A 22,191-nucleotide genomic window follows, 5' to 3' on the forward strand; every position below is an offset into this window, starting at 1 on the left:
CATGCTGCTCTGGTCCCAACACAACAGACCCTCAGTTGTACACCCCAGGATCTCAGGGTGTATCGAGCCTCACCTGAGGCTGGCTCCCCACAGGCTAACAAGACCTGGTTGTGTGTCACACAGGAGGTTGCTTGACCCTCTGTTTCAGCAACAGCCAGTGGTTATCTAAAAGTTTCTGGAGGATCTTCCACTGAGCTTGACCTCGGACTCCAAGTTCCTTCAATATGCTGTAGATTTCTATCTGAATGAACTGATGTGGGAAGGTGAGTCTTTGACTTCAACCCTGTATGAGTGAAACACCATTACTTATATGTCATTTTTGTTAATGCTGAATATGCTTGGCACTCAGTTGTGTGTCTGTAATTTTAGGTTGATTTTTGTCTGTGTACAGTCCCAAGAAATGAGTGCCACGCTTGAGTCTTCTGTTGGGTGACAGTTATGTGAAACCTGGTAAGACATTTCCTTCATTTTGTCAAAAAGTCTGCTTTATATCTAGATAGTTCCTTCTCCAGAAGTGGCTGCAGGCGGACGAAATGACAGTGACGCTGAAGACACTGTTGGATGCTGGTAATGTCAGAGGCAGTTCGTCGATGAGTAGGTACCTGTTGGGGGTGAAATACGAAACATAGGAGTTGTGTCCAACACGATCGGGTTTTCCCTTGGAAGAAAAGGGAGCAGGCACATAAATTCGGAATATTTATGAAAATGACAACGACATCCAATTGTTGACTAGCATGGCAAATTCCTCCTTCAACGTTTTTTCACCTAAAAAATTATTTTATTTTCTGTTGGAGGTCACTATTCTTCTTTCCACTTTATTTCAAAGCGCGAGAAACACTCACGTGACGTCATTGTTTTTCTGCATCCGGTGTCATGGCGGGCGGAGGACTTGTAAACAGTAGCTGCTAGCTTCTGTCGCTAATTAGACTTGGAGACGCAAGTGTCGTAGTTTACTCTGAATTGGACGCTCAATTGCCAGACATGGGTTCGTGAGTTCGTAATGTTGGCTTGTGTTTAGCGCAACTCTTGCGAGTCACTCTGAGGTTATTTGCTGCTAACTTCATTTCCCGCGTCTTAACAATGAAGTTACTTTATCACATGTGAGAAGCTAACGGGTATTAGCTGACGGGAAAGAGTGGGAATTCATTTTAATGTCCTACGTCACAAAAATGTCGACTTATTATTCTTTTAACCAACTGACTCAGAGCCAGAGATTTGTTGCTGTGTGTTTGAGGTATTTGAATGGTGAAGTTCTTATTTTATTTCCCGCAAAGTTTCTGACCGATTATGACCAAAGTAAAGTTTTGAAATGCATGATTTGTTTTGTCGACATGACTGTCTGTAATTCCACGCATTGCAATTTACAAAGTAAGTGACTGTATCTGTTCCATTCCAGCGCAGGTCACACCACCCTTTCCTGTCCTTCGTCTACTCGTCCCTCCTCTGCGGCTGCTCACTGCAGCACTATGGCAAATTGTGCAGCAAAAACGGGTGAATCATTATAGAATGCTGGAGGATGTTGTGTGTCTCATAACAGAAGCAATTCCTGAACTGTTAACAGACACTCAGAAGAGCCTTCTCTTTCTGGCACTTAAAGGCAAGGTGGGTTTGCGGTGATCATCACATCATTTTCGTATCTGTCATCCCAATTTATATATTCTGCAAATGTAGTACAGGGTTCCCTGTCACGTCAAATTGTCCCATCTCCCTCTAACAAATTTAATGTATTTACGCATTCAGGATGTTACAGACCCAAATATGGATGCCGCCATAAAGATTCTACTATCTGACTGCCTTTGTCGTCTGGAACAGCTTTTTCCTGTACCAAGTTTCACAAAAGTGAGTTTCCAATATATTCTGAAAGTGTTCTTTTTGTGACCTGTTGAATATTCTATTCACATTTTAGACAGCTTTATGGCTTGACGCTGTATTGGATGAGTGTCTTGAAGGGCCAGAGCCTGAAAACCTGAAGCTGCTGTTGACAAATCAAAATTGTCGTGTCAGTCAAGTTCCCTCATCCAACATTAACTTGGACACAGAAAAGCTTCTCCTGAGTCAGTTGGCCAAAGATGCCGACCCTTGCACTAAAACAGACGAGTCAACCCAGGGCACTGAAGCGCTGGTAGAAGCTGAGGAGGATCTGATTGAGCCAGTGGTGTTAATAGTTCATCAGGAGCAAACCTGCACAGAGAGGTAAGACCTGTTCTGTTTTAATGCAGTTGATATTATTTTATTTTGTGTAAAGACAACACTGTTTTTTTCCAGGGGAGGGGAACAATCTGATTATTTCTGCGGTCAGCAATCGATAGAAAAAAGTGATTCAGGTAAAGATAAAATGAGAACACTGCTTTTCAACTGTTTTCTTGGACTGGCAACCCATTTTACTTAATATAAGTGCGTCCATGATCTAAGTCTCCTGCTTGATCCACCATTCTCATTGTCAAAAGTCTACCAACATGAAAAGTCGTCCATTGAGGTCACGTCTCTGAACAACATTTCTACCAATTCCCAGCGTGTGGCACACAGATGTCCTCAGTGTGGAAAGTGTTTCATATATAGATCACAGGTGACGTAACTACATCTTCTTGACCCTACTCTGGTGTTTGACACGCTCAGTTGACCATGTTTTTCTAACCTATTGTAGGTTATTCGACATCTGCGTACAAACCGGTCCTGTGGATCCTCTGTGACTTTACTTCCTAAAACCAGCAGTAACCAGAAGGACCCCAGTTCATTTGGACCTCGCACCACTCATGTTTGCTTTCAGTGCAATGCAGTGTTTGGCAGCGAGGTGGATCTCCAGTCTCATAGGCGCTGCCACCGCCCATTGTACGTCTGTGACGTCTGTGGTGCAGAGTTCCAGCTACGTTCTAGCCTGATAAGTCACAACCTAAAACATCACAAGGAGGGTGTCTCTGCTGAGGAAACAGAGCCCCCACAGAGGCTGCGTCCACACTGCTGCAGTGTCTGTCAGCAAACGTTTAGCTCGCAAGCCCGGTTGCTGCGCCACCTGCAGGCACATGCCGTCGAGGGCACTGCACCGCGATATGACTGCCGTTACTGTGACCTGAGCTTTTCTGGTGAGGAAACAACTGGTGACCTTTACATACTGATGCTGTCTTTGCAGACAAACAATTAGTTGTGTGTATTGACAAGCATAATCATTGTGTCCGCAGGTGTGACTCTACTGCGTATCCACCAGAGAAGTCATGCTAACCGCACGTACCATTGTGACAAGTGCAACAAGACGTATGGTTCTCTCAGTAGCTTAAAGGCTCATCGGAGCAGCCATGTCCCTGATAGCCACTACCTGTGTGCTCAATGTGGCCAGCGTTTCAAGACGATTCATGGCCTCGAGGGACATGCTCGTACACATCGTGGCGAGAGACCGCACTGCTGCCCTTACTGCCCCAAAAGGTTCACAGCCATTGCCAGCCTCAATGTTCATGTGCGTTGTCACACGGGAGAAAGACCGTACGTGTGCGATGTGTGTGGGAAGGGCTGGCCTTCCGGTGGAGACCTGCAGAAGCACAGGAGAACACACACGGGTGAGCGCCCCTACACCTGCCGTGACTGTGGGAAGTCCTTCTCCATTTCCAGTCACCTGACGGAGCATCTCCGCATCCATACTGGTGAGCAAAGTGGTTGACAACCAACTTACCTATCGAGGTCTGCATCAGTTAACTTTCTGTGGTGTTTCAGGGGAGAAGCCTTTCACATGCACCGAATGCGGCAAACATTTGCGCAGGAAGTTTGACTTGAAGAAGCACATGCTGACTCACCAGCGCCATCGTCCCTTTGCTTGCTCTATCTGCAATAAGAGCTACACTCGCAAGACTCACCTCAATAGACATGTGCTAAGCCACTGCGTGGAGGGCAGTGATCCAGTGGCAGGAGTGAGGCCAGTATCAGATGAAGCGGAGGGGAAGGCTGACTAAACCACTTGATGAAATCTTTTTTGAATAACTAAGAAACCCCTGCTGATGTCCACAGACAATATGTTTACAGTGTCCCTGACAGTAGCGGATGTTATGTCAGATTCTGCAACAAACTTTATGCTGAGCACCTTTTTCTGTTTTTGTTTTCCCCGTGCTGGCTGATGAAAATATCAAAACTAAATTTGTGATCCAGCATCCACAACTGCTAAGTTTGTTGACCTCTTTGGGCCTACAAAATGTATGTACAAATAAAGTGTTTATTATTGTCCTCACTGCTGCTATTCAATTTTATTGTAAAGGAAATTACTACATGCTACTACAATTCTCATGCTACAAATGCAAGTCCAAAATAAGACCTGAAATTCATCTCATTTTCCCACAGTAATTTTATTTCCATGATATGTTGCTGTACACATCAGAAACCATTGCCATGCAGCCCTTAATTTTATTTGTTGTGTGTGGCGTACTGTAGTTGTTGAAACAATGTTAGTGTTCAGTTCATATTTAATCTTTCATGAAGAGAATGAACATCTGACTTGTGGGAGTTGTTTGCTGGTGATGAAGTTAGACAGTGGAGTAGAGCAATTTTAAAAACATATGCACACGTAAGAATCGCTCTGTCAAGAGTTTGTATGTTTGTCTTAAATATACTTAGATTCAGAGAGGAGTCATGGGTTCCCAATGAAGGTTTCAAGGTTGATCTGCATGAGAAAGTCGGAGTGAACAGGTCAGTTGCTAGCTGAAGTGCGTGGTGGGTCAGTGCATCAAATCAGAAAAATGTTTCAGAAGTTATGTTAAACAGGCCGGAGTAGTTACCGTTCATGACCGGGCTCACAGTATTTAAAGTTTAGTTGTTTGCTCTTTCATAATTTCTGCTATGAGTTCTTGTGCGTCTCTCATCTCATCTTTCCATTTTTGAGGTATGAAAGTTCCCTTGTAGGATCCTCCAGCACCCAACAGGGCACCCAGCCCAGACCCTCTGTTACAGTTCTCTCCTGAACATAAACAAAAGGCAGAAGTTAGGGTTGCATTTATCTCTTGTCAATTCTATGATCACAAATACCTCCACAGTTGGTGTTAACCAGGATCCCCCCCTCGGGGTCATCGTGGAATTCATACGCCAAGTAGAACAAACTGGACAACGCTCCTGTTGGCACAGATATTGTTAGAAAGACTTCACTTTGTTACAATCACACTAGACAAACTTGAATTGACCTTCGAGGTAACAGGCCAGGCCCAGACTACTGACGGCACTCTGGTGGACTCGCAGGGCCTCCGGTGACGACTTGGGAAACCTTAAAAACAACGTCCATATTGAAACATCACTTTTATCAGCCAGCATCTGAGTTAGGCCGATAGGTGAGTTGAATTCAGAAGGTTATTGAAATGACTGACTTTGCTGCGCGGCGGCTGAAGCTTCGGCACGTGTCCCAAACACCAAGTTCCTTCAGAGCATGCTCCGCTTCCATCCGCACGCTGCCCCCACCAAGAACCACATGCAATGCTCGGCAGTAGAGAGCAACCAAATTGGAGACTTCGGGGTGCGGATGTGTTAACTTCCCAAACTCCACTGCTGCTGACACCTGAAGGGAGAATTTTGGGACATCAGCTCATGATATGCAGGAAGAAAATACTATAGGGTAAACAAGATACAAAACATCTGAAGCTAGTGTATTATAGTGACAACTATAAGAAGTTGTCACTATAGTGGTGTGTGCATGTGTCGGGAAATCTTTGACAAACAATGGTCAGTCACCTTTAATTCATGTGAATGATGATTTTTGTGATCAGTAATCCCTGGGGAAGAAAATATATGTACAGTTGATGCACTCACGGGGAGGGATTTCTTACAGATTTCTCTTCATTGGCTGAAGCTGACAGCAAGGCGAAGGGAAGGACCGAAGGAAGACAGCCGATAGCATTGAGTTGTGAATCAGGAACAGGTAAGGAGAGGACGCGACGGGATCGTTGCTCTGCGAACTGCAACACCTGGACCCACACCCAGCACAAAGTTTCTTTAGCTTTAACTTACTTGGCGGAATTTACAGAAAATAACTTCTGGAAACAGTCTCAAAAAAGGCAACACAATTTAAAAAAAAAAAAAAAAAAAAGAAAGAAAGAAAGAGATGACCTCTGTGTCTGTCGTCGGTCTAGTATCTTGCCAGTCTGAGAAGAAGGCTCTGTGGCAGGACTCAGCATAGGTGTCATTGTGCGAGCCTCGGGTGGTCATAAAAGCCACGTAGTCGGCCAACACAGCACCACGAGCCTCTGCTTGTGACACGTCTGTAAAGCCTCCACTGACCAGCGTGCGAGCCGCTTGCAGAGCGCAGAGAACATTCAGAGTGTTTTCACCGGCTTGCAGACCTGTGCAAAAACAACTCTCATTACAGGTGTCCGTAACAGATGGTAAAAACATTTAAGCAAGCACTGCAAAAATCAGCACTGGTTACAAAATCAAGACTAATAACAGTAATGCCACACCATCGCAACCATGGCATGGCGACCAAGTGAAACGCAAACTATGATTGGATCAGGTAAAGACATGTGTGCTGTCATTTAAACATTCAGACCTGGTCAAAAGTTGCACTTCTAATTTCCCTAAAATTCTGTGCTGAAGTTTACATTAAAGGTCAAAGTGTTCATGCTCATATTTGCAGTGTTTGAATGTACACATTCATTCAAAGTGAACTCAGACTTACTGTTTTTTATTCTTTTTTTCCGACAACAGATTGGCAATGATAGTCTAATTTGAGTGGAATTGCACATTACTCAGACATCCATTTGCCTTCCTTGAAAATTAACTTTCATTCTGCGCCTTTGAATCCATGGTAGAGAGTAGTGAGAGAGAATGCCAGTCAGGGTAACTTGACCCTCTGGGAGTATTTAAGAGATTTCAGAGAATTGGTTACCATGGTGATAGTGTGTGGAGCCGCCAGGCTGCTTCCACAAATGCAGTTTATCATGGAGGATGACGTTTCCAACAACCTCCTGCTTAGATTTGGACTTGGACACCCAGGCAGTCCGACCACTCCCGGCTATAGGACCAAACAGAGTCAGTCATCAATTCTTGACTATGATCTGCAGTTGATACACTGGTGTTGACAAATGCTCACGTTACCTGTGTTAGACAACTTGAGGATGCTGCTTGGATGTGACACTGGTGGATTCTCAAACTTAGATATGGGTCCCCCAAAGTCACGAGTGATGTCACGGACATCGTAGTACCAGTGCACGGGCATAGACATGGCATCCGCAGCACACATTCCCCACAACGCCTCCCTGATTGCGACTCGAACCTGGGCCATGTTTCTTCCTTCCTGTGTCTAGAGACATAATTGACACAGTCATGTTCAGCTTGTGTTAAAATCCTACAAGTTGTTACAAGTAATCAGTGTACTAAATAAAAAAAAAAAGTATTGTCAGCATTTCTACATTGCAAGGTCCTTTAATAGGAAGTGCTTTACATTTACCACTTTCTACATTGTATATTCGGTACATACTGACAACATCAAACATATGAAGCAGAATATATGGTATTATGTAGCAATGAAAAAAAGTTGAATAACCCTAAAAATGTTTCATATTTTTGATGACTCACAGTAGCCACCTTTTGCTTTATTGGCAGCGCTGCAAACCCTCAGTCTTCTCCTGTTGGAAAAGCTGATCAGGTGACTCCATCATGAAGCTCATGGTGAGTGAGCAAAGTAGTCATCAAAGCAAGGGCTGACTGTTTTGAAGAATCTAAAATCTATATGTACATGTTTTGAGTCATTACACACTTTTTGTTTGCTACATAATTCCACATGTGTTCATTCATAATTCTGATGCCCTCAGTGAGAATCAACAATTGAATTAATAAAAGATACTGCACTGAATGAGAGGTGTGAGCAAACCTTTGGTTGGTACTGTATATGTTTAACATATGCATAAATAATGCATTTTGTCATGCGGAAAAACATTTTCTAGACTGACAGCCCAAACTCAACTTAACTGCCAAAACAAGTGAAAATTAGAAATTAGCACCACAAAGTACATGATGTTTTCATTTGCTGGTAAAACGTCAGAAACAACTCAAGGCATCAGAGCGGCGCAGTTACTCAGGTGGCCACCAGAGGCGCCACCCTACAACAAGACACAAACACTACTACTTTACCACATATTTGTTGCTCTGAGGCCGAACAGTAAAATGTCGTCTTGCCTTAACGCGAAAATAAACAGTAGTGGAGAAATGGATCTATATTCTACCAGTTATAGTTACATATGTCCTTTATAAACATGTATTCATTTGCTCACCCGCGATTCCTGTCGCCACTGATCCACTATGGTCACGAACGATGAGAAATTATTTTATGATTGAGAATACAAAAGTGACCCGTCGAAGAACTGGCGACGCCTCAAATGCTGTCGCTCGACTCCGTCCACCCCGTTGTTGCGTTTTATAACCATTATTTGAAATGTGACGTAACCGTGTCGTTACAAAACCTCGTCGGAGTGGTCGAGCGTTGAACCCCCTCGCGGAAACGTACACAGTTACACTTTAAAGCGAATCAAACCATAATGTCATTGACAAAACTTGAGCGTACTTTTTAAAACGGGGCCAAGGGACTATGGTCCCTGTGGTAACAATATTCAAAAGCACGAGTAAAACTTAACCCTGCAGTGTTCGGTTAGCAGCTTGGTTTCGAGTCTTCCATTTCACTATCAACGCCAAATATTTATGAGTTCTTCTTCTAATAATAATAATAATAATAATAATAATAACAATAATAATAATAATTATAATAATATAATCTAGGCTAGTGTTATTGTTTTTGTACCCGGAGGGACCTCAAGGTGGCACTGTGGGGTTGCTTTCCAGAGTGACAATACAGGAGTGAAGGAAAATGCTTGACGGTGTATGAGAGAACTGATTCCACCGATGAATCTCATGATGTTTCTGTTCTTTAGGAAGTGCGAATAAAACCAACAAGATCATGACCAGCCTCTTCACACGTAATACACCACAATGGATTTCTGGTCGCGTAAGTAGCGTTAGTTAATTTCCCTCATCTCTGACTCGCAGGAGCATTTTAGTCACTTTGTAGTCCAGATTAAAATAAACACACCAAACCACGCTTTTATTAATATTTTTGCTTTTTATTCCATGGGCACGCAATTCGGAATTTCTAACTTGAAAATCAATGCGGAACAGGTGAACCGTATTATGCCTGTCAGACAACAATTCGAGTGAAATATAAAGTACAACAACTACGGTGGCTAGCACGTCCATTTACCGTGAAACAAAACACGACCGTCACATCGCTTAACAGTGTTGAACACTGCATAGGTTTACCGATGTATTTGTTTGATTAGTAGATGTAGTTAGGTTTGTGGTAGATACCCCCTAAATATTGTTAGGTCTATGGAGGAAGGTCGTTTGAATGCTGAAGCTGTCGGTGAGTTTGAATCATGGGCATCACCGCAGCTAGTTCTGATTTCACTTCATTTCTTGTGTGTGTGTCTCAGAGCGAGCTCGGAGCTTTTGGGCCGGAGAAGACGTGGATCGTGTTTTCAGCGCTCTTCTCGTCTCCCTGGAGCATCTCAGGACCTCGCTGAAAAGCGGCGAAGCATCAGACAAAGGTGCACCTCGGATTTAAAATGTCAGCTTCTGGGTCACACATAACGGTGATTCTGTCTCTTTAGAACTGGTCCAGAGTCTAAAGTTACTTGATTGTCTGAACTGGACCACCATCAACCCCTCAACACAGCAGGTTGTTCAGGTCGTGGTTGGGTCAGGTAATTCTGCCTTCTAGTGCGTTGAGATGTACCTTCCCTGCGGGTGACGACATGCATGCTTTTGATTTTCAGATCTACCTGAAAATACAGGCAACCATGTTCGTTCCACATTGCTCTCTCATTCTGCACCTCATACTCCTGTACCAGAAGAAGACATTAGCAGGACAGCTCCATCCGCTGATCCAGCTCAACTGCTGTCTCTGCTGGAGTACAAACCTCATACCTGCACCCAGGTACTAATGACTTCAGGGAACATCATGTGATCTACCGTTAAGACCCAGTCAAAATGACTATTGGCATGGCTTTGTTCGATTTTTCAGAGTTGCATACCATCCTTACCCAAAATGCACCAATACCCTCCACCATTCTGGACCCAGAACCCCCTAAAGGTCCCGCTACTCTGTGGCTTTCTGAGAGTAAATGCAGCACTGATGGAAAGGGGGGTTGAAGGTAGCGACAACGACGCTGACATTAGGCCTTCAGAAAAAGAGGAGTCCATTCTTTATGTTTCGCCATGTGGGAAAAGCTTGTTGAACTACGATGAAGTAATGAGATTCCTGCTGGACACAAGCAGCTATGACATCATGCAGGTCCGTTGTGATGCTATTATTCACAGTAGACTTTAGATAACATCACAGCTGTCTAATTCTTTTCCTCCTAGGTGGATTTCTTCTGCTTTAATGCAGAAGTACATCTGGATTCTTCAATTACACCGGTACCTCGACGGCCAGAGTTGGACCTTAGTCGTGGCTTGGAGCCTACACCAGTGGATCTCTGTATGGGTCCAGAAAATGCCAGACCCCCGGACTTCCGCTACAGGAAGGAGCGCTGGCCCCATGGCTGCTTTCTGAGCCACAGCTCTCTCTTTAAAGCATGCTGTGACTGCACGGATGGCTGTAGTGATGCCCAACTTTGTGCCTGCGTTGCCATGACCAATGGAGGCAACCACTACTCCCACCAGAGACTGAGAAAGCCAATCTCAACAGGGTGAGTCGTCATCATTAAAAGGGGAGAAGAACATGTGTATTCTTGACATTTAATGTAGATTGACTGAAGTACTTCTGTCCCTAGCATATTTGAGTGTGGCCCATGGTGTGGCTGTGATCGTACCCGCTGTCAGAATAGGGTCGTCCAAAGAGGTATCAGGGTTCGACTCCAGGTCTTTCAGACAGAACGGCATGGTTGGGGAGTGCGTTGTCTTGATGACCTGGATGAGGGGACGTTTTTGTGCATCTATGCTGGTGAGTTCTGTGACAGTTTTCTTCTTGGGATCCAGGTTTAGCTCGCCTGGTTTAGCTCCTCAGCAACTGGTTGTAGTGACATTATTCAATTGTCTGTCATGAGGTCAAGTTCTGTAGTCTCAAACAGATTATGTTTATGTGTCTCCTTTTTTGGCATTGAACAGTTTAGAGTCTGTTTGTGTCTCCCAACCCTGGAAATTTCAGTTTTTGACGAACTGAAAGCCTGTGTCTGTGTCCAGGTCTGATGATGAGGAAGATCCAGGTGCCTACTGAGTTGCCACCACCCAAACTGACAAGGGCAGACCTTCCATCAGATGATGAAGTGGAGGTTGTGACTGAGTGGTTGGCTCCACCTCTGCTTGAGGGAAGATGCAATGTTTTGGACATGGCAGAGCCCTGCTCAAAGCCACTGCATGTTCCTGTAATCCAAGGACCAACTGACACCGTTTCAGGCCTGGACTCTGATGTGGTAATGAGTAATACTGAATTTTCATCAAGATGTCAAGTATGGGGAGAATTTACATTGAATTGTTCTGAGCCAGATCGAGACTGTGGTGGTGGGAGCTCCACCGTCTTTGTTACAAGTGGCAGGGCATGAGGAGGTGCAAACAAAGAAGGTCGCCGTGGTTAAGGGAGGAGTGAATGGTAGGAGAAGCTTGAAGAGGCGTCAAACTAGTGACAACGGATATGTTCTCGATGCGAGCAGGGAGGGGAACGTGAGCAGGTTCTTCAATGTAAGTTCCGCCTACATGATTTGAAAAGTAGCCTGTATGAGTTGCTTTTAACATTTGACTCCCTCCTGCAGCACAGCTGTGAGCCCAACATGTTTACTCAGAGTGTCTTCACTGACTCTCATGACCCTGGCTTCCCCATCATTGCCTTCTTCACCAGCAGGTACAACAGGCAATTGTGAATTATGAATTGCAAATATATTTACGGTGGCTGCAACAAAGCAGTTTCCATCTATTACAACAATATGACAGTGAGAATAGTGCAGCTTTTAGGACTGATGTTACATGTCTATGTGTCTTTCTGAATTCTTTTGTTTAGGGTGGTGAAGGCTGGAACTGAGCTTACCTGGAACTATTCCGTCTGCCCTTTGCTTCCTACGCTGGATGTGCCATGCTGTTGCAACAGCAACAATTGCTGTGGACATTTCACCATTGAGGAGAAGCATGGGGGAACATTTGAAGGGAATGCGTCTGGTGTTATTAAGAGTTTGTAACTATATTTGATTAAACTATTTTTTTACTCAACTTTGGTCGAATTATTGCTGTCTTAATAGGAATGATGGAAATGAGAAGATTCCATATTAAACAAAATTGAATTAAATTGAACCAGCTGGATTTGGCTTTCATTTATTATACAGGGGTTGGACAAATAATGGAAACACCTTAAAGATTTTTTAGCTTTAAGGTGTTTCCATTATTTTGTCCGACCCCTGTATGCGTGTATTACACATTTTATAACACATAACACAACAGAATGGTAGTTTTGATGCTGTTTATGTTTTTTTATTTGTTTAAATCTTTTTACAGGCTGGTGAACATGGGAAATTCCATTGCATGTTGTGGAAAAAAGTAAGGCAATTTAAGTTAAAATTAAACAACTAGATTCTGGTGGGGGGGGGGGAAGCTACATATTATAATCACATTATTTTCAGAATTCTTCTTAACAGTCGGTTGATTTTAACAAAATGTAACTTCTTCATTGTGTCGGTTTGCGCTCACCAACTCGATATCGGCTTTTGTTTTGGAAATCTCTGGCGGAAGTTTCAATGTTGTTAATCCGCTCTTACTCAAGTAACCCGCGTTCACTCTGTCAGCTGACCTCAACATGCGTGTCTCCCAGGTGTTTGTGTTGGTCCTCGGGACCACAATGTTTGGATCGTCCTTTGGTCTTCACGTGCCCCCACACGACCAGGTAGCCCGGGTCGCGCGCTATATCGCCCATCAGGTGGACTGGGGCTCCTTGGCCACCATATCTAGCCGCCCACCGGTGGTCGGTCAACCGTTCTCCAACGTCTTTTCGATCAGTGACGGACCACCCGGCACTAGTTCCGGGGTGCCCTACATGTACCTGACCCGAATGGAGATCTCCGTCCAGGACCTGAAGGTGACATCGTGTTTGGCGCTTATCTGCAGAAAAACATTTTTGAGCAACGTAACTTCGATGACTTCGTAGTTGCATTAAGTATTGTATCAGAAACTAAGGTGAAACTCTTTTGTCACATGCCGCGCGCGCGCGCGCGCGCGCGTTGTTGTTGTTGGTGTTGTAAAACATCGTTGGTTATCATCGAAGTCATGACTCAGCAGCCTTACAACACAGTGACTCCACACATTTACAGTAAAAGCCTCGTGGGTCCGTGTGACCAGAGTTGCAGTACACTCTTTTTCCGCAGAGTTTTGATGACTTTGAAGAGAAGTGTTACAGGTCACACGAGTGAAAAGTGTGTGTAATTGAATTTCCTCGACGATGTTGCTGGTGTGTTTTTGCAGGTGAACCCACAGGCCTCGCTCTCCGTGTCTCTGGCTCAGACTGACTATTGTCGCCAGCAAGGCTATGACCCTCAGAGCCCCTTGTGCTGTCACATTATATTTTCTGGATCTGTCTTGGAGGTAAACTGTCCAGTCACAAATGCACACTCACGCACACGTCTGACTGGAGTTTTGAGCGCAGATCAATGGGACTGAGGCAGATTTTGCCAAGAAGGCTTTGTTCACCCGGCATCCTGAGATGATTGATTGGCCTTCTGACCATAACTGGTTCTTCAGCAAGTTCAACATCACCCAGGTGGGACACTACAGTTCTTTGATAGAGTGTGTGATCGGTGGTGTAAATCATTATGATACAATAGGATGCACCATCGCAATACCAGTAAATTTTTGTACAGTTTAAAATGATCTGTCATTGCACCTTGCGGAGAAGGATGTCGGCTCATTTTGCTGCACTCCCTGGACGTTTGTTTACTGGTTCCTCTCATGCCAAAGGTTTGGGTGCTGGATTATTTTGGTGGCGTGAAGATGGTGAGTCCAGTAGAGTACTTTCAAGCAACTCCATTCAGGAAGCATCACTGACGCCCTCGCTGATGGATGGCTGGTAAGTTCACCGTACCCTAAAATAAGGGGCATCGCAAATATTTATATATTGCTCATTTCTTTTGCAGGTTTCATGATGGAGATGGATAATGGGATGGACACAAGTTGATGGCATTTTTATTATGAAAAAGTTGTGGTGTGAACCTTGTATGCTGAGTGCTGCCGCTTCAAAAAAAAAAAAAAATTCAGTAAAGTTTTGTATTTAAAAACACAAAGTCCTGAGGGAGATGTGCCTTATTGTCACGTTTTTTATAATTGTGGTGAGTGAATTTAGAATTCAACATTGAAACTGCCTTGTATGCATTTGTCTTTGTTTGTGAAACAAATAATAATCATATTTTTATCATGATTGAGGTGAATAATGTATATGAAAGCGTGGGAAATGCTGTTTTAAGAAGGTTGATGCCTTCACTTGTCATGTTTGCTGTATGTATTGTATGTAATGAAACAAAAGCATGAAAATGTGTGTAAATGTTTAATAAAATGAAATCATTGAACTGAATATATAAATTATTCACTGAAGTAGTATATTAGAAAAAAAAAATCAATCAATCAAGCAGGAGTCACCAAACTGTTACAAAAAGGGCTGCATTGGACGCAGGTTTTTGGTCCAACCAGTCAAGCACACACAGCTTCACCAACCAGATAATCTGTCATCAATGACTGTCAGTCAGCTGCTGCTACTTTCAGAGCAAAAACCACCGCGAGTGAACCCTGCTGTAAAGTCACATGATCAGGAGTTTTGCGAGCTGACAGATGTGAAAATTAAAATGACACTTTCGTCTTTGTCTGCTGACTTGTGGGGGGTTGTTGGTTACAGTAACTATCAATAAACTATCAATAAAATTAAATACAAAAATCTGCCATGTTTTGTGTAGTTTCTTATAAGTATATATACTAAAGGACCTAAAGGACTAAAGATGTAGCAGTATTTATCTCATGTGAATGATGAGGGGACAATAGTAGCCATACAGCTGAATGTTGAACCGTCAAAAAGCAACATCAAGAAGTGGATTACAAAAGAGACTTGCTCCGCCTCCTCTTCCTGTCGCAACTGCAGGTGCCTCAGTCCCCTCATCCTGTGGCAGGAAACTCAAGATGAAGCTGCTTGTCACTCTTCTCATTTTATTTCCACAAACTGCAGGTCAGATATGTTTTGTTCATTTCACTAGTAATTTTCATATATGTTTTTCATGTATTTGTTTTATTATTTATCATTTATTTTTTATTCCTGCCATGACTCTATAATAATTTCTTGCGATCAGAATTATTTAAAATAAATTAAAAAAAAAACTTTCACTGTTCGGCATTTCAGTTTTACCTTTTCACCATTAAACGGGAGAAGTTCAGAGTAGTATAAGAAGTTTTTCATCTCCAAATGACAAAAATCTGTGTTAACATACTTTTCCTGTTTTGGTCTGTCAATATCAAAATTATAGACATAATATGGAACAGAAAAGATGACAGGAAGTCATTTAGAACACTTGACTTTCTGAGTAGTTCAACATGGACTTGAATATGAAAAAGTGTGTTGCTCAGGATGTTGTTTTGTGGCCGGAAGATAACACATGAATTCAAGCCACATGTCTGGAGGTTCCCCAGGTGCCTGTGTTTCCGGATAATGTCTTGAAATGTTACACATAAAAATGAACTACAATTTACTATGATTTGTTTATTTTAGCAAATAATAACAGTAATGGAAAATGGATTATCAATAACATGGGGCCTCGTATCATCTAAATATTTACATTGTGAACAAATCTATCGTAAGTATTGATTTATGGCTGCTCTAAATTGCTCTCTTTTCTTCTCCTTTTTTTGTTTATCTGTCAGAGGCCCTCTCTCTGAGCAGTCCCCTGTTGTGCTTCATCCTGGATGGCTTCCTGGGAATCTATGGACTCATTGTTACTGGATTGCTGATCAAGGAGAAGGTAGAATATAGCAGTTCAACCTGAGACATTTTGAAACTTGTTTTTAAAATATAAATATTTTACAACAGAATGAATATTCTTGAACAAATCCTGATGACAAAAGATCAATAGGGAATTGAAAATAACGGGATACTAAAAACAGCATTCAAAATACATTGAGGGGCGGATTTACTGAGGTCCCCATTTGTGTGGACCTAAGAGCAGCTGGTAACTTGACCACAGTGTCTAGACTAACAACCTTGCTATATAGCAATGCTTGTGTCATGAAAGTGACAGAAAAAAAAAACCCCAAGCAAAAGTGATCTTAAACAATAAGCTCTGCGCATCGAGGATGTGCCCCTCTCATATCAATTGCTCCAACCAGTTGATGGCAAAAAGATGTACTAACTTGTGTGTGCCTTTGTTACGTTAACACACAATTCCAATGTGCAAAAGCTTGATCAGATCAGATGACGTGTACAGTGTATACTGTATATTAATTCTCATTTCTTCCCCTATAAAATGTCAAATTCCACCCCAAATTTCACATTGCCTCAAAATGAATGAGTGAGGCACATGAGGAATAAAAAATGTTGGCTGTCTTGATGAGTCGTTGAGTACCATTTTTAATGAGTTTAATATGAGTTTTGCACATTTTATTACACATACATTTACTTCATTGATGAGCTTCACTGGTTGTCATCGCCTTGTCCATATCCTTGTATTTACTTGATCTTTACTAGTCTAAATTCACAAGATAGGATCCATTCTTCATTCCCAAGCGAAACCTGACAAATTATTTTCTTCATTTACTGTGCTAAAAAACTGTCTGTGTCACTCCAGCTCTTCAAAAGGAGGGACAAAGACATTTCAGATGGGGTAAGTGTTGCTGTTACGCATCGTAGCTATCACAAAAATACTAGTATAAACAATAGCCAATTAATGTATGATGTCATACCATGTTGGGCTTTTTATTTTAGGACAGTAAACAGTACAGCGATGCCGGGCCTGGTGCCAAGAGAAGACTGGTGAGTTTTCCTATTCTCATCACATTTAAAAAAATACATTGTGGAACACTCTATAATCTTAGTGTCAATGTGCAAGTCATGTTAAATATATGATAATATGAAATATTTAAACTGTTCAAGCAGAAACACCAGATGAACGATGACTCCACTTACACGGTAACTAATCCGTTTGTCTTCAGCCTGATCAATAAGTTCAAGCTTGATTATGTTGAATTGTTGGGCTGGGATTTTCAGGGTCTGTCTGGAGGTCGTGAGGAATACAAGGAACTTCCCGTCAAACCAGATGTGAGTCCTTAAATTTCATCTCAATTGTTTGTCCGTTCTTGTTCTAACATCCTGCCACTTCCTAATTTCCAGCGACAAAGGCGAGGGAACCAAGAATACGAGGTAAACTGTGAGAATGGCCGTGAGGCCCGATGGTTTGTAACCAACTAAACAACGTGTCCGCTCACGTCAGGAGCTCCGCCGCGACCCCAGAGAGCAGTATGACGCGCTCCGCATGAAGAACCGCCATACGCCTTGACCGTCAGACCACAAGCTCATGTTCCAGCAGAAAACAGCAAATGACTTCTGATTATTGAAGAGCTCGTTTGTGCTTGATGTAAATGTTATTGAAGGAAACTCCGGGTAAAAGAAGCGTCCATCCCTTCTGTATGTGCATTGATGAAAGACTGTTTTTACGCCTGCTTGTTTTCGATTTTATTTTGAAAGGGTCGACGTGTATGGCTGAGCGCTGGCTAGCCTCTAACGCTTAGTGTTAGCAAGTGCTTAAATTGTGCTTCACATTTGTTCCGCTGGTCAAAACGGATTTTGGGATTACATTTTAACCAAGTAAATGAAGGTAAATCCTCTGTTTTCCGGGATGACGTTCAGTTCATTCGGTCGACTGACGTAGTGTTTACCGTTTAGCATCGCCAGCTGCTCGGCTAATAACAACACCTGCAGCCGCGGTTGTCTTTGTCACACGTTTTAAAATAACTAGACCAAACAGATATTCGTCAAGATGGAAGCATCGGTGCCGAAGAGACGAGACAACAAGAAGTCACTACGCGTCAAAGTAATAAGCCTTGGAAACGCAGAAGTTGGAAAGGTACGGTACCGACATTGTTGTTTTAATTGAAATCTCAAAATCATACAAGTATTCAGCTGAAATGCTGCCCTTCAAAGTACTTATACTTTGTACACATAGTGTTCCATTAAATGAACTATAGCTCGCAAATATAGCAGAAAAATGCTCCATCCTCATTATCAGTATGTTACCTTTACAGTATTCAATGAATTAAAGATTATATTCCAAATTTCACAGATGGCCCCTCGTGACTTGACTATGAAATCCACTTATGTGGCAGCTTTCCGGAGATAGTAAATGAGAGAAACAACTCTTATTACATCAAAGAATAACTTGAGTCCAATGCAGGGGTCTCAAACAGAGCCACAGAAGGGCTGCTGTAGGTGCAGGCTGTTGGACCGCCACCTGCTAACAGTTGTTGTCGTCCACACTAGAACCCTTCTGCCTTCAGGAGGTAGACTCCAGTCACATATTGTGTCGTCAGCCTGTACATCAGCCCGACCACACGTCAGTGAAAATTCAGTCCACTGAAGGCCTCAAACTGGCTCAGATCCTGCTCAGTCTAAAGACGGCTGATTGTTGAAGCTGAATCTGCGCTTACCACATGTATTTTTGCGGATTGGTTTCAGACACTTGTTGTTTTGTGTGCACACTGTTCATATTCTCATGTTTCTAAGTTGAAGAGTGCGTCTGTTTTTGCTGCTTACAAGTTCAACAACAAATGGTTTACACTGCATCTGTCTGCCATTGTTGAAGACAGCTGGTACAGTCCTCAAACCTGAACATGTGCACTTGATATTCCGGAGTAATACTACTGAAAAGTATGACTTGCAGTAAATTAAATGTATATTATTGCAGCACCTGCCATAGCTGAGCTACGCAGTATAACCGCTAAGTCAAACGTCATCAAAGTAGCCAACTTGACAAACTCCATTTTTGCTCTGTAAGTTTGTGGCAAGTAGAATAGTCATGCCACTTTGCTGAACTCGCTGTGTGTTTGTGTTTCTTTTCCAGAGTTGCATCATTAAGCGATATTGTGAAAAAAGGTTTGTTCCTAAATATCTGGCCACTATCGGCATTGACTACGGAGTCACCAAGTGAGTAGCGATCATAGGATTGGTTCATGCTGTTGAATGGTACTGTACGTGAATCTGCTGTAATAACCAGAACAATTTAATCCTTACGCCGCCAGAGTTTCTTCACCAAAATATTCAACTCTCATCTAATTTGTATATTATGCGCCGGCCGCAGTAAATGACATTACTTAAATGTTTCCTCAAGTACCCGGACCTTGTGAAGCAAAGCATTGAGTCCAGTATATGATGCTTGTGGATGGAGAACGGACTAGCTGTCACTAAGCTGCCTCACTATTAACTCCACAATTGTAAACTATAACTGATGGCAGACACCTATAACTGTAACTGGAGTTACAGGTGTCTGCCATCTGCTTGTGTAATGTAGGTACTGCATCTGGCTGTGTATTAGCAGCCAGCCTTGTACAAATACTGCAATGCTGCCTGTTGCAATTTTGCACCTTTTGCACCCAAAGGGTAATAAATGTACTGTCAATTTGTCCTCAGGGTTCAAGTAAGAGACAGGGAGATGAAGGTGAACATCTTTGACATGGCAGGACATCCCTTCTTCTACGAGGTTAGAATGAGCTTTACGCTATCCTGTTGTATGTGATGTTCAGTATGGCATTTTGTAATGGTGCAGTGTTAGTGGCCAACAGATGGCAATGTTGTGTCACCCAATAGGTTCGCAATGAGTTCTACAAAGACAGCCAGGGGGTGCTGTTGGTCTATGACGTCGGCGTTCGAGAAAGTTTCGAGTCCTTGGATGGCTGGCTCGGAGAGATGAAGCAGGAGAGCGGCTCGACATCCAACATGGAGAACATTGTTTTCATCGTCTGTGCGAACAAGGTTTTTGTGTCAGGACAAGATATCGATGATGCTGCGTTTGGTTGGATACAACTCATCTTTCATCTTCTGATTTCACAGGTGGACCTGACTAAGCGACGAATTGTTGATGAAGGGGAAGGGCGACTGTGGGCTGAGTCTCGGGGTTTTCATTATTTTGAGACGTCGGCGCAGAGCGGGGAGGGAATCAACGAAATGTTCCAGGTGAGTGTTGTGTGGCAAGCACTGAAGATGTTGAAGGAGTAGTACAAGAAAGGTATGAATGTCTTAAGCAAGGTGGAAGGGTTCTGTTGTTGCTGCATTAGAGGACAAACAAAAGTAGCGCTTCACTGTCGTCCACTGTTCACAGGCTTTCTTCTCGGCCATCACTGACATGTGTGAGAACGGTGGAAAGCGTCCAGTATCAGAAGTCAACGTTGGTTTTACTAAAGAGCAGGCTGATACCATAAGGCGCATCCGGAGTAGCAAGGACTCATGGGATATGCTTGGAGTCAAACCTGGGGCCACCAGGTGGGTGTTCGTGGCGTGAAATACTTCAATTGGTGTGCTTTTTTTGACTTAAGGACAGAACAGCAGTGTACCTTTCTACTGTTAAGATTCATTTCATAACATGGATTATCTTTAAAGTGCCGTTGAATGAAGTTATAGTTTTAAGGTTTTTGTCAGAGCTAAAGGAAAAGAAGAAAAAAAGGAGAGAAATGGAGTAATTCTTTCACCTCCAAACACTCCTGGTCCTTGGTCAAAGTGCGGACCGACATACTGGCAACCAAAGCACTTGAGCAGCCCAACACAAAAACCCTATCAAACCCCTCCCCCTGTTCATGATCCGTCCATGGATCGTACAAAACACTTGTATTTTTTTTAATTTGTCTTATTTTTCCCTTGAATATCTGAGGTTAATATCTTATTGCCTTTTTTTCTCTATGTTTCCAGAGAGGAAGTGAACAAGGCATACCGGAAGTTGGCCGTATTGTTGCACCCAGACAAGTGTGTTGCGCCTGGCAGTGAAGATGCATTTAAGGCCGTCGTCAATGCTCGAACCTCTTTACTGAAAAACATCAAGTAACAGTGGTCGCGCTTCAATGCTCTATTTCTTCGTGTTCTGTATTTCTTAAATGGCATATTACAGTCACCCAAAACATCTTGCTGTTGAAGTCATTGATGAGGTCACCTGATGCATGTTTGTTAAAATGTAAACTCATAATATCAAAGTATATTTAATAACACTGTCAAATATTTATGTTGTTTAAATATTTATCAGAGAAAATGTGTATTTATTTAATGTGCAAGTAAAAGAACTTTCCCATCAAACATTTGTCTCTTACTGAAAAACGTATCTTATGATCTAAGCATTTTTTATGCAAAAATACCTTGAATATAACTTCAGGTAAATGAAATGTTTCTAAGAGGACAAAGCTGCAGATGCACATTTGATAATGGACTTTTTTTGCCCTTATGTCTTGTGAGATAGAAGTGTCTCAGAACATTCATGGACGTCTATGGTCATGTACTTAGTAAAAGTGCTGTAGTCAAGTCAGTGTGAAGAGCATGCAGAGACCCAGACCGAGACCATACTGAATATAGAAGCATATTAATCACAGAGACAGACATTTATTTCTTACTGGAAAAGAAATGTTGTCTGTTTTTAAACTGAAATGCTTTAATTGGAACAAACTAGTTGTTTGTTTTCTGTCTTGGTCTTGGTCTCGCTGCCCCCTCTGCCCTTGTTATTAGTATTGGTCTCTGTATGATCTGGTCTCAACACGGTTTCGACTCCAACACTTCCTCAGGAAAGGTACACTACATTCAAATTGAATACACTCAGAGCCCAAATATATTTCTAAGGTAGAGATGGTATTTTGTATTTTTACATCTGCTTTTGATTTGAAATAGTGTTGGGAAAGTGTGTTCAAAGAGGTCGTCTTGTAAAACGGCTTGAAAATCAATGAATTATCTGATCCACACATTTGTGTCCTGGAAAATGGATTGTATTGTACTATTGGCCATTGTTCCGATTCCAGGAAAAATGTGTAACGTAACAAATTTCCATGTTACTCTGTCATCAATTCATCACATTCTGACTGATAGTTCCACTGATGTACTACAAGTTAAAGTTGTGCTTCATCTTATAAAATGGATCGAGTCATCGTGAAATGTTTAGGTACGCCGGGTTATTGAACCTCAGCTTATGTGCCTGGAGTTCACAGTCACTG

At 42.6% G+C, this 22,191-nt stretch overlaps 6 protein-coding genes across 15 annotated transcripts; 5 read left to right on the plus strand and 1 right to left on the minus strand.

Annotated features, from left to right (window-relative positions):
- The first annotated feature begins 869 nt into the window (after window positions 1–869).
- On the plus strand, window positions 870–4,201 carry LOC128752848 (zinc finger protein ZFMSA12A-like). Of its 3 annotated transcripts, none has more exons than XM_053854522.1 (9): window positions 870–1,234; window positions 1,397–1,602; window positions 1,741–1,839; window positions 1,907–2,193; window positions 2,266–2,324; window positions 2,448–2,566; window positions 2,645–3,080; window positions 3,177–3,632; window positions 3,703–4,201. In XM_053854522.1, the coding sequence occupies exons 2-9, from the start codon at window positions 1,507–1,509 to the stop codon at window positions 3,936–3,938; spliced, it is 1,788 nt and encodes a 595-aa protein (XP_053710497.1). In that variant the 5' UTR covers window positions 870–1,234; window positions 1,397–1,506; the 3' UTR covers window positions 3,939–4,201. The 3 variants fall into 3 exon arrangements, with proteins under 3 accessions (XP_053710497.1, XP_053710495.1, XP_053710496.1); XM_053854520.1 differs by having other exon boundaries at window positions 873–985; XM_053854521.1 differs by having other exon boundaries at window positions 873–985; window positions 1,402–1,602.
- A 94-nt stretch (window positions 4,202–4,295) lies between these two features.
- Window positions 4,296–8,566, minus strand: LOC128752849 (uncharacterized). Of its 4 annotated transcripts, none has more exons than XM_053854526.1 (10): window positions 8,232–8,566; window positions 7,057–7,261; window positions 6,848–6,973; window positions 6,070–6,302; window positions 5,790–5,927; window positions 5,334–5,521; window positions 5,154–5,233; window positions 5,002–5,085; window positions 4,755–4,933; window positions 4,296–4,639 (listed from the first exon to the last, which is right to left on the minus strand). In XM_053854526.1, exons 2-9 carry the CDS (start codon window positions 7,241–7,243, stop codon window positions 4,779–4,781), a joined length of 1,191 nt encoding a protein of 396 aa, XP_053710501.1. In that variant the 5' UTR covers window positions 7,244–7,261; window positions 8,232–8,566; the 3' UTR covers window positions 4,296–4,639; window positions 4,755–4,778. The 4 variants fall into 4 exon arrangements, with proteins under 4 accessions (XP_053710501.1, XP_053710499.1, XP_053710500.1 ...); XM_053854524.1 differs by adding an exon at window positions 7,546–7,586 and having other exon boundaries at window positions 4,296–4,933; XM_053854525.1 differs by adding an exon at window positions 7,537–7,586 and having other exon boundaries at window positions 4,296–4,933.
- Window positions 8,567–8,811: 245 nt separating this feature from the next.
- On the plus strand, window positions 8,812–12,185 carry setdb2 (SET domain bifurcated histone lysine methyltransferase 2). Of its 3 annotated transcripts, none has more exons than XM_053886193.1 (11): window positions 8,812–8,959; window positions 9,444–9,557; window positions 9,621–9,713; window positions 9,786–9,946; window positions 10,034–10,303; window positions 10,375–10,700; window positions 10,785–10,954; window positions 11,194–11,423; window positions 11,497–11,688; window positions 11,760–11,848; window positions 12,005–12,185. In XM_053886193.1, exons 1-11 carry the CDS (start codon window positions 8,944–8,946, stop codon window positions 12,177–12,179), a joined length of 1,836 nt encoding a protein of 611 aa, XP_053742168.1. In that variant the 5' UTR covers window positions 8,812–8,943; the 3' UTR covers window positions 12,180–12,185. The 3 variants fall into 3 exon arrangements, 2 of the variants coding, with proteins under 2 accessions (XP_053742168.1, XP_053742160.1); XR_008416579.1 differs by lacking the exon at window positions 8,812–8,959 and adding an exon at window positions 9,199–9,373 and having other exon boundaries at window positions 11,765–11,848; window positions 12,005–12,051; XM_053886185.1 differs by lacking the exon at window positions 8,812–8,959 and adding an exon at window positions 9,199–9,373.
- A 572-nt stretch (window positions 12,186–12,757) lies between these two features.
- Window positions 12,758–14,852, plus strand: creg1 (cellular repressor of E1A-stimulated genes 1). The gene is made up of 5 exons (XM_053846099.1): window positions 12,758–13,069; window positions 13,453–13,572; window positions 13,634–13,747; window positions 13,945–14,053; window positions 14,121–14,852. The coding sequence occupies exons 1-4, from the start codon at window positions 12,791–12,793 to the stop codon at window positions 14,029–14,031; spliced, it is 600 nt and encodes a 199-aa protein (XP_053702074.1). The 5' UTR covers window positions 12,758–12,790; the 3' UTR covers window positions 14,032–14,053; window positions 14,121–14,852.
- Window positions 14,853–15,124: 272 nt separating this feature from the next.
- LOC128766663 (T-cell surface glycoprotein CD3 zeta chain-like) lies at window positions 15,125–17,596 on the plus strand. Of its 2 annotated transcripts, none has more exons than XM_053878261.1 (8): window positions 15,125–15,196; window positions 15,886–15,983; window positions 16,806–16,841; window positions 16,943–16,990; window positions 17,111–17,146; window positions 17,225–17,275; window positions 17,348–17,377; window positions 17,448–17,596. In XM_053878261.1, the coding sequence occupies exons 1-8, from the start codon at window positions 15,151–15,153 to the stop codon at window positions 17,511–17,513; spliced, it is 411 nt and encodes a 136-aa protein (XP_053734236.1). In that variant the 5' UTR covers window positions 15,125–15,150; the 3' UTR covers window positions 17,514–17,596. The 2 variants fall into 2 exon arrangements, with proteins under 2 accessions (XP_053734236.1, XP_053734238.1); XM_053878263.1 differs by having other exon boundaries at window positions 17,114–17,146.
- dnajc27 (DnaJ (Hsp40) homolog, subfamily C, member 27) lies at window positions 17,552–21,289 on the plus strand. 2 transcript variants are annotated; one of them, XM_053878259.1, is made up of 8 exons: window positions 17,552–17,831; window positions 17,900–18,080; window positions 19,074–19,156; window positions 19,640–19,709; window positions 19,817–19,981; window positions 20,060–20,182; window positions 20,328–20,488; window positions 20,912–21,289. In XM_053878259.1, exons 2-8 carry the CDS (start codon window positions 17,994–17,996, stop codon window positions 21,042–21,044), a joined length of 822 nt encoding a protein of 273 aa, XP_053734234.1. In that variant the 5' UTR covers window positions 17,552–17,831; window positions 17,900–17,993; the 3' UTR covers window positions 21,045–21,289. The 2 variants fall into 2 exon arrangements, with proteins under 2 accessions (XP_053734234.1, XP_053734235.1); XM_053878260.1 differs by lacking the exon at window positions 17,552–17,831 and having other exon boundaries at window positions 17,935–18,080; window positions 19,074–19,105.
- Window positions 21,290–22,191: the final 902 nt, after the last annotated feature.

Source organism: Synchiropus splendidus, chromosome 1 (assembly GCF_027744825.2).
Source record: "Synchiropus splendidus isolate RoL2022-P1 chromosome 1, RoL_Sspl_1.0, whole genome shotgun sequence".
NCBI classification, from domain to species: Eukaryota; Metazoa; Chordata; class Actinopteri; order Syngnathiformes; family Callionymidae; genus Synchiropus; species Synchiropus splendidus.

Coding starts and splice junctions, on each gene's coding strand:
- LOC128766663 (XM_053878261.1), top strand. CDS start 15,151: ATGAAGCTGCTTGTCACTCTTCTCATTTTATTTCCACAAACTGCAG. Junction 16,991..17,110: donor CTGGTGCCAAGAGAAGACTG/GTGAGTTTTCCT, acceptor AAACTGTTCAAG/CAGAAACACCAGATGAACGA. Junction 17,147..17,224: donor ACGATGACTCCACTTACACG/GTAACTAATCCG, acceptor TGGGATTTTCAG/GGTCTGTCTGGAGGTCGTGA.
- dnajc27 (XM_053878259.1), top strand. CDS start 17,994: ATGGAAGCATCGGTGCCGAAGAGACGAGACAACAAGAAGTCACTACGC. Junction 18,081..19,073: donor GAAACGCAGAAGTTGGAAAG/GTACGGTACCGA, acceptor TTTCTTTTCCAG/AGTTGCATCATTAAGCGATA. Junction 19,710..19,816: donor GACATCCCTTCTTCTACGAG/GTTAGAATGAGC, acceptor GTCACCCAATAG/GTTCGCAATGAGTTCTACAA.
- LOC128752848 (XM_053854520.1), top strand. Junction 1,840..1,906: donor CTGTACCAAGTTTCACAAAA/GTGAGTTTCCAA, acceptor TTCACATTTTAG/ACAGCTTTATGGCTTGACGC. Junction 2,567..2,644: donor GTTTCATATATAGATCACAG/GTGACGTAACTA, acceptor AACCTATTGTAG/GTTATTCGACATCTGCGTAC.
- LOC128752849 (XM_053854526.1), bottom strand. CDS start 7,243: ATGGCCCAGGTTCGAGTCGCAATCAGGGAGGCGTTGTGGGGAATGTGT. Junction 6,974..7,056: donor CCTCAAGTTGTCTAACACAG/GTAACGTGAGCA, acceptor TTGGTCCTATAG/CCGGGAGTGGTCGGACTGCC. Junction 6,303..6,847: donor CTCCACACACTATCACCATG/GTAACCAATTCT, acceptor GTTTTTGCACAG/GTCTGCAAGCCGGTGAAAAC.
- setdb2 (XM_053886185.1), top strand. CDS start 9,340: ATGGAGGAAGGTCGTTTGAATGCTGAAGCTGTCG. Junction 9,558..9,620: donor CGGCGAAGCATCAGACAAAG/GTGCACCTCGGA, acceptor CTGTCTCTTTAG/AACTGGTCCAGAGTCTAAAG. Junction 10,304..10,374: donor GCAGCTATGACATCATGCAG/GTCCGTTGTGAT, acceptor TTTTCCTCCTAG/GTGGATTTCTTCTGCTTTAA.
- creg1 (XM_053846099.1), top strand. CDS start 12,791: ATGCGTGTCTCCCAGGTGTTTGTGTTGGTCCTCGGGACCACAATGTTT. Junction 13,070..13,452: donor TCTCCGTCCAGGACCTGAAG/GTGACATCGTGT, acceptor GTGTTTTTGCAG/GTGAACCCACAGGCCTCGCT. Junction 13,748..13,944: donor GCAAGTTCAACATCACCCAG/GTGGGACACTAC, acceptor CTCATGCCAAAG/GTTTGGGTGCTGGATTATTT.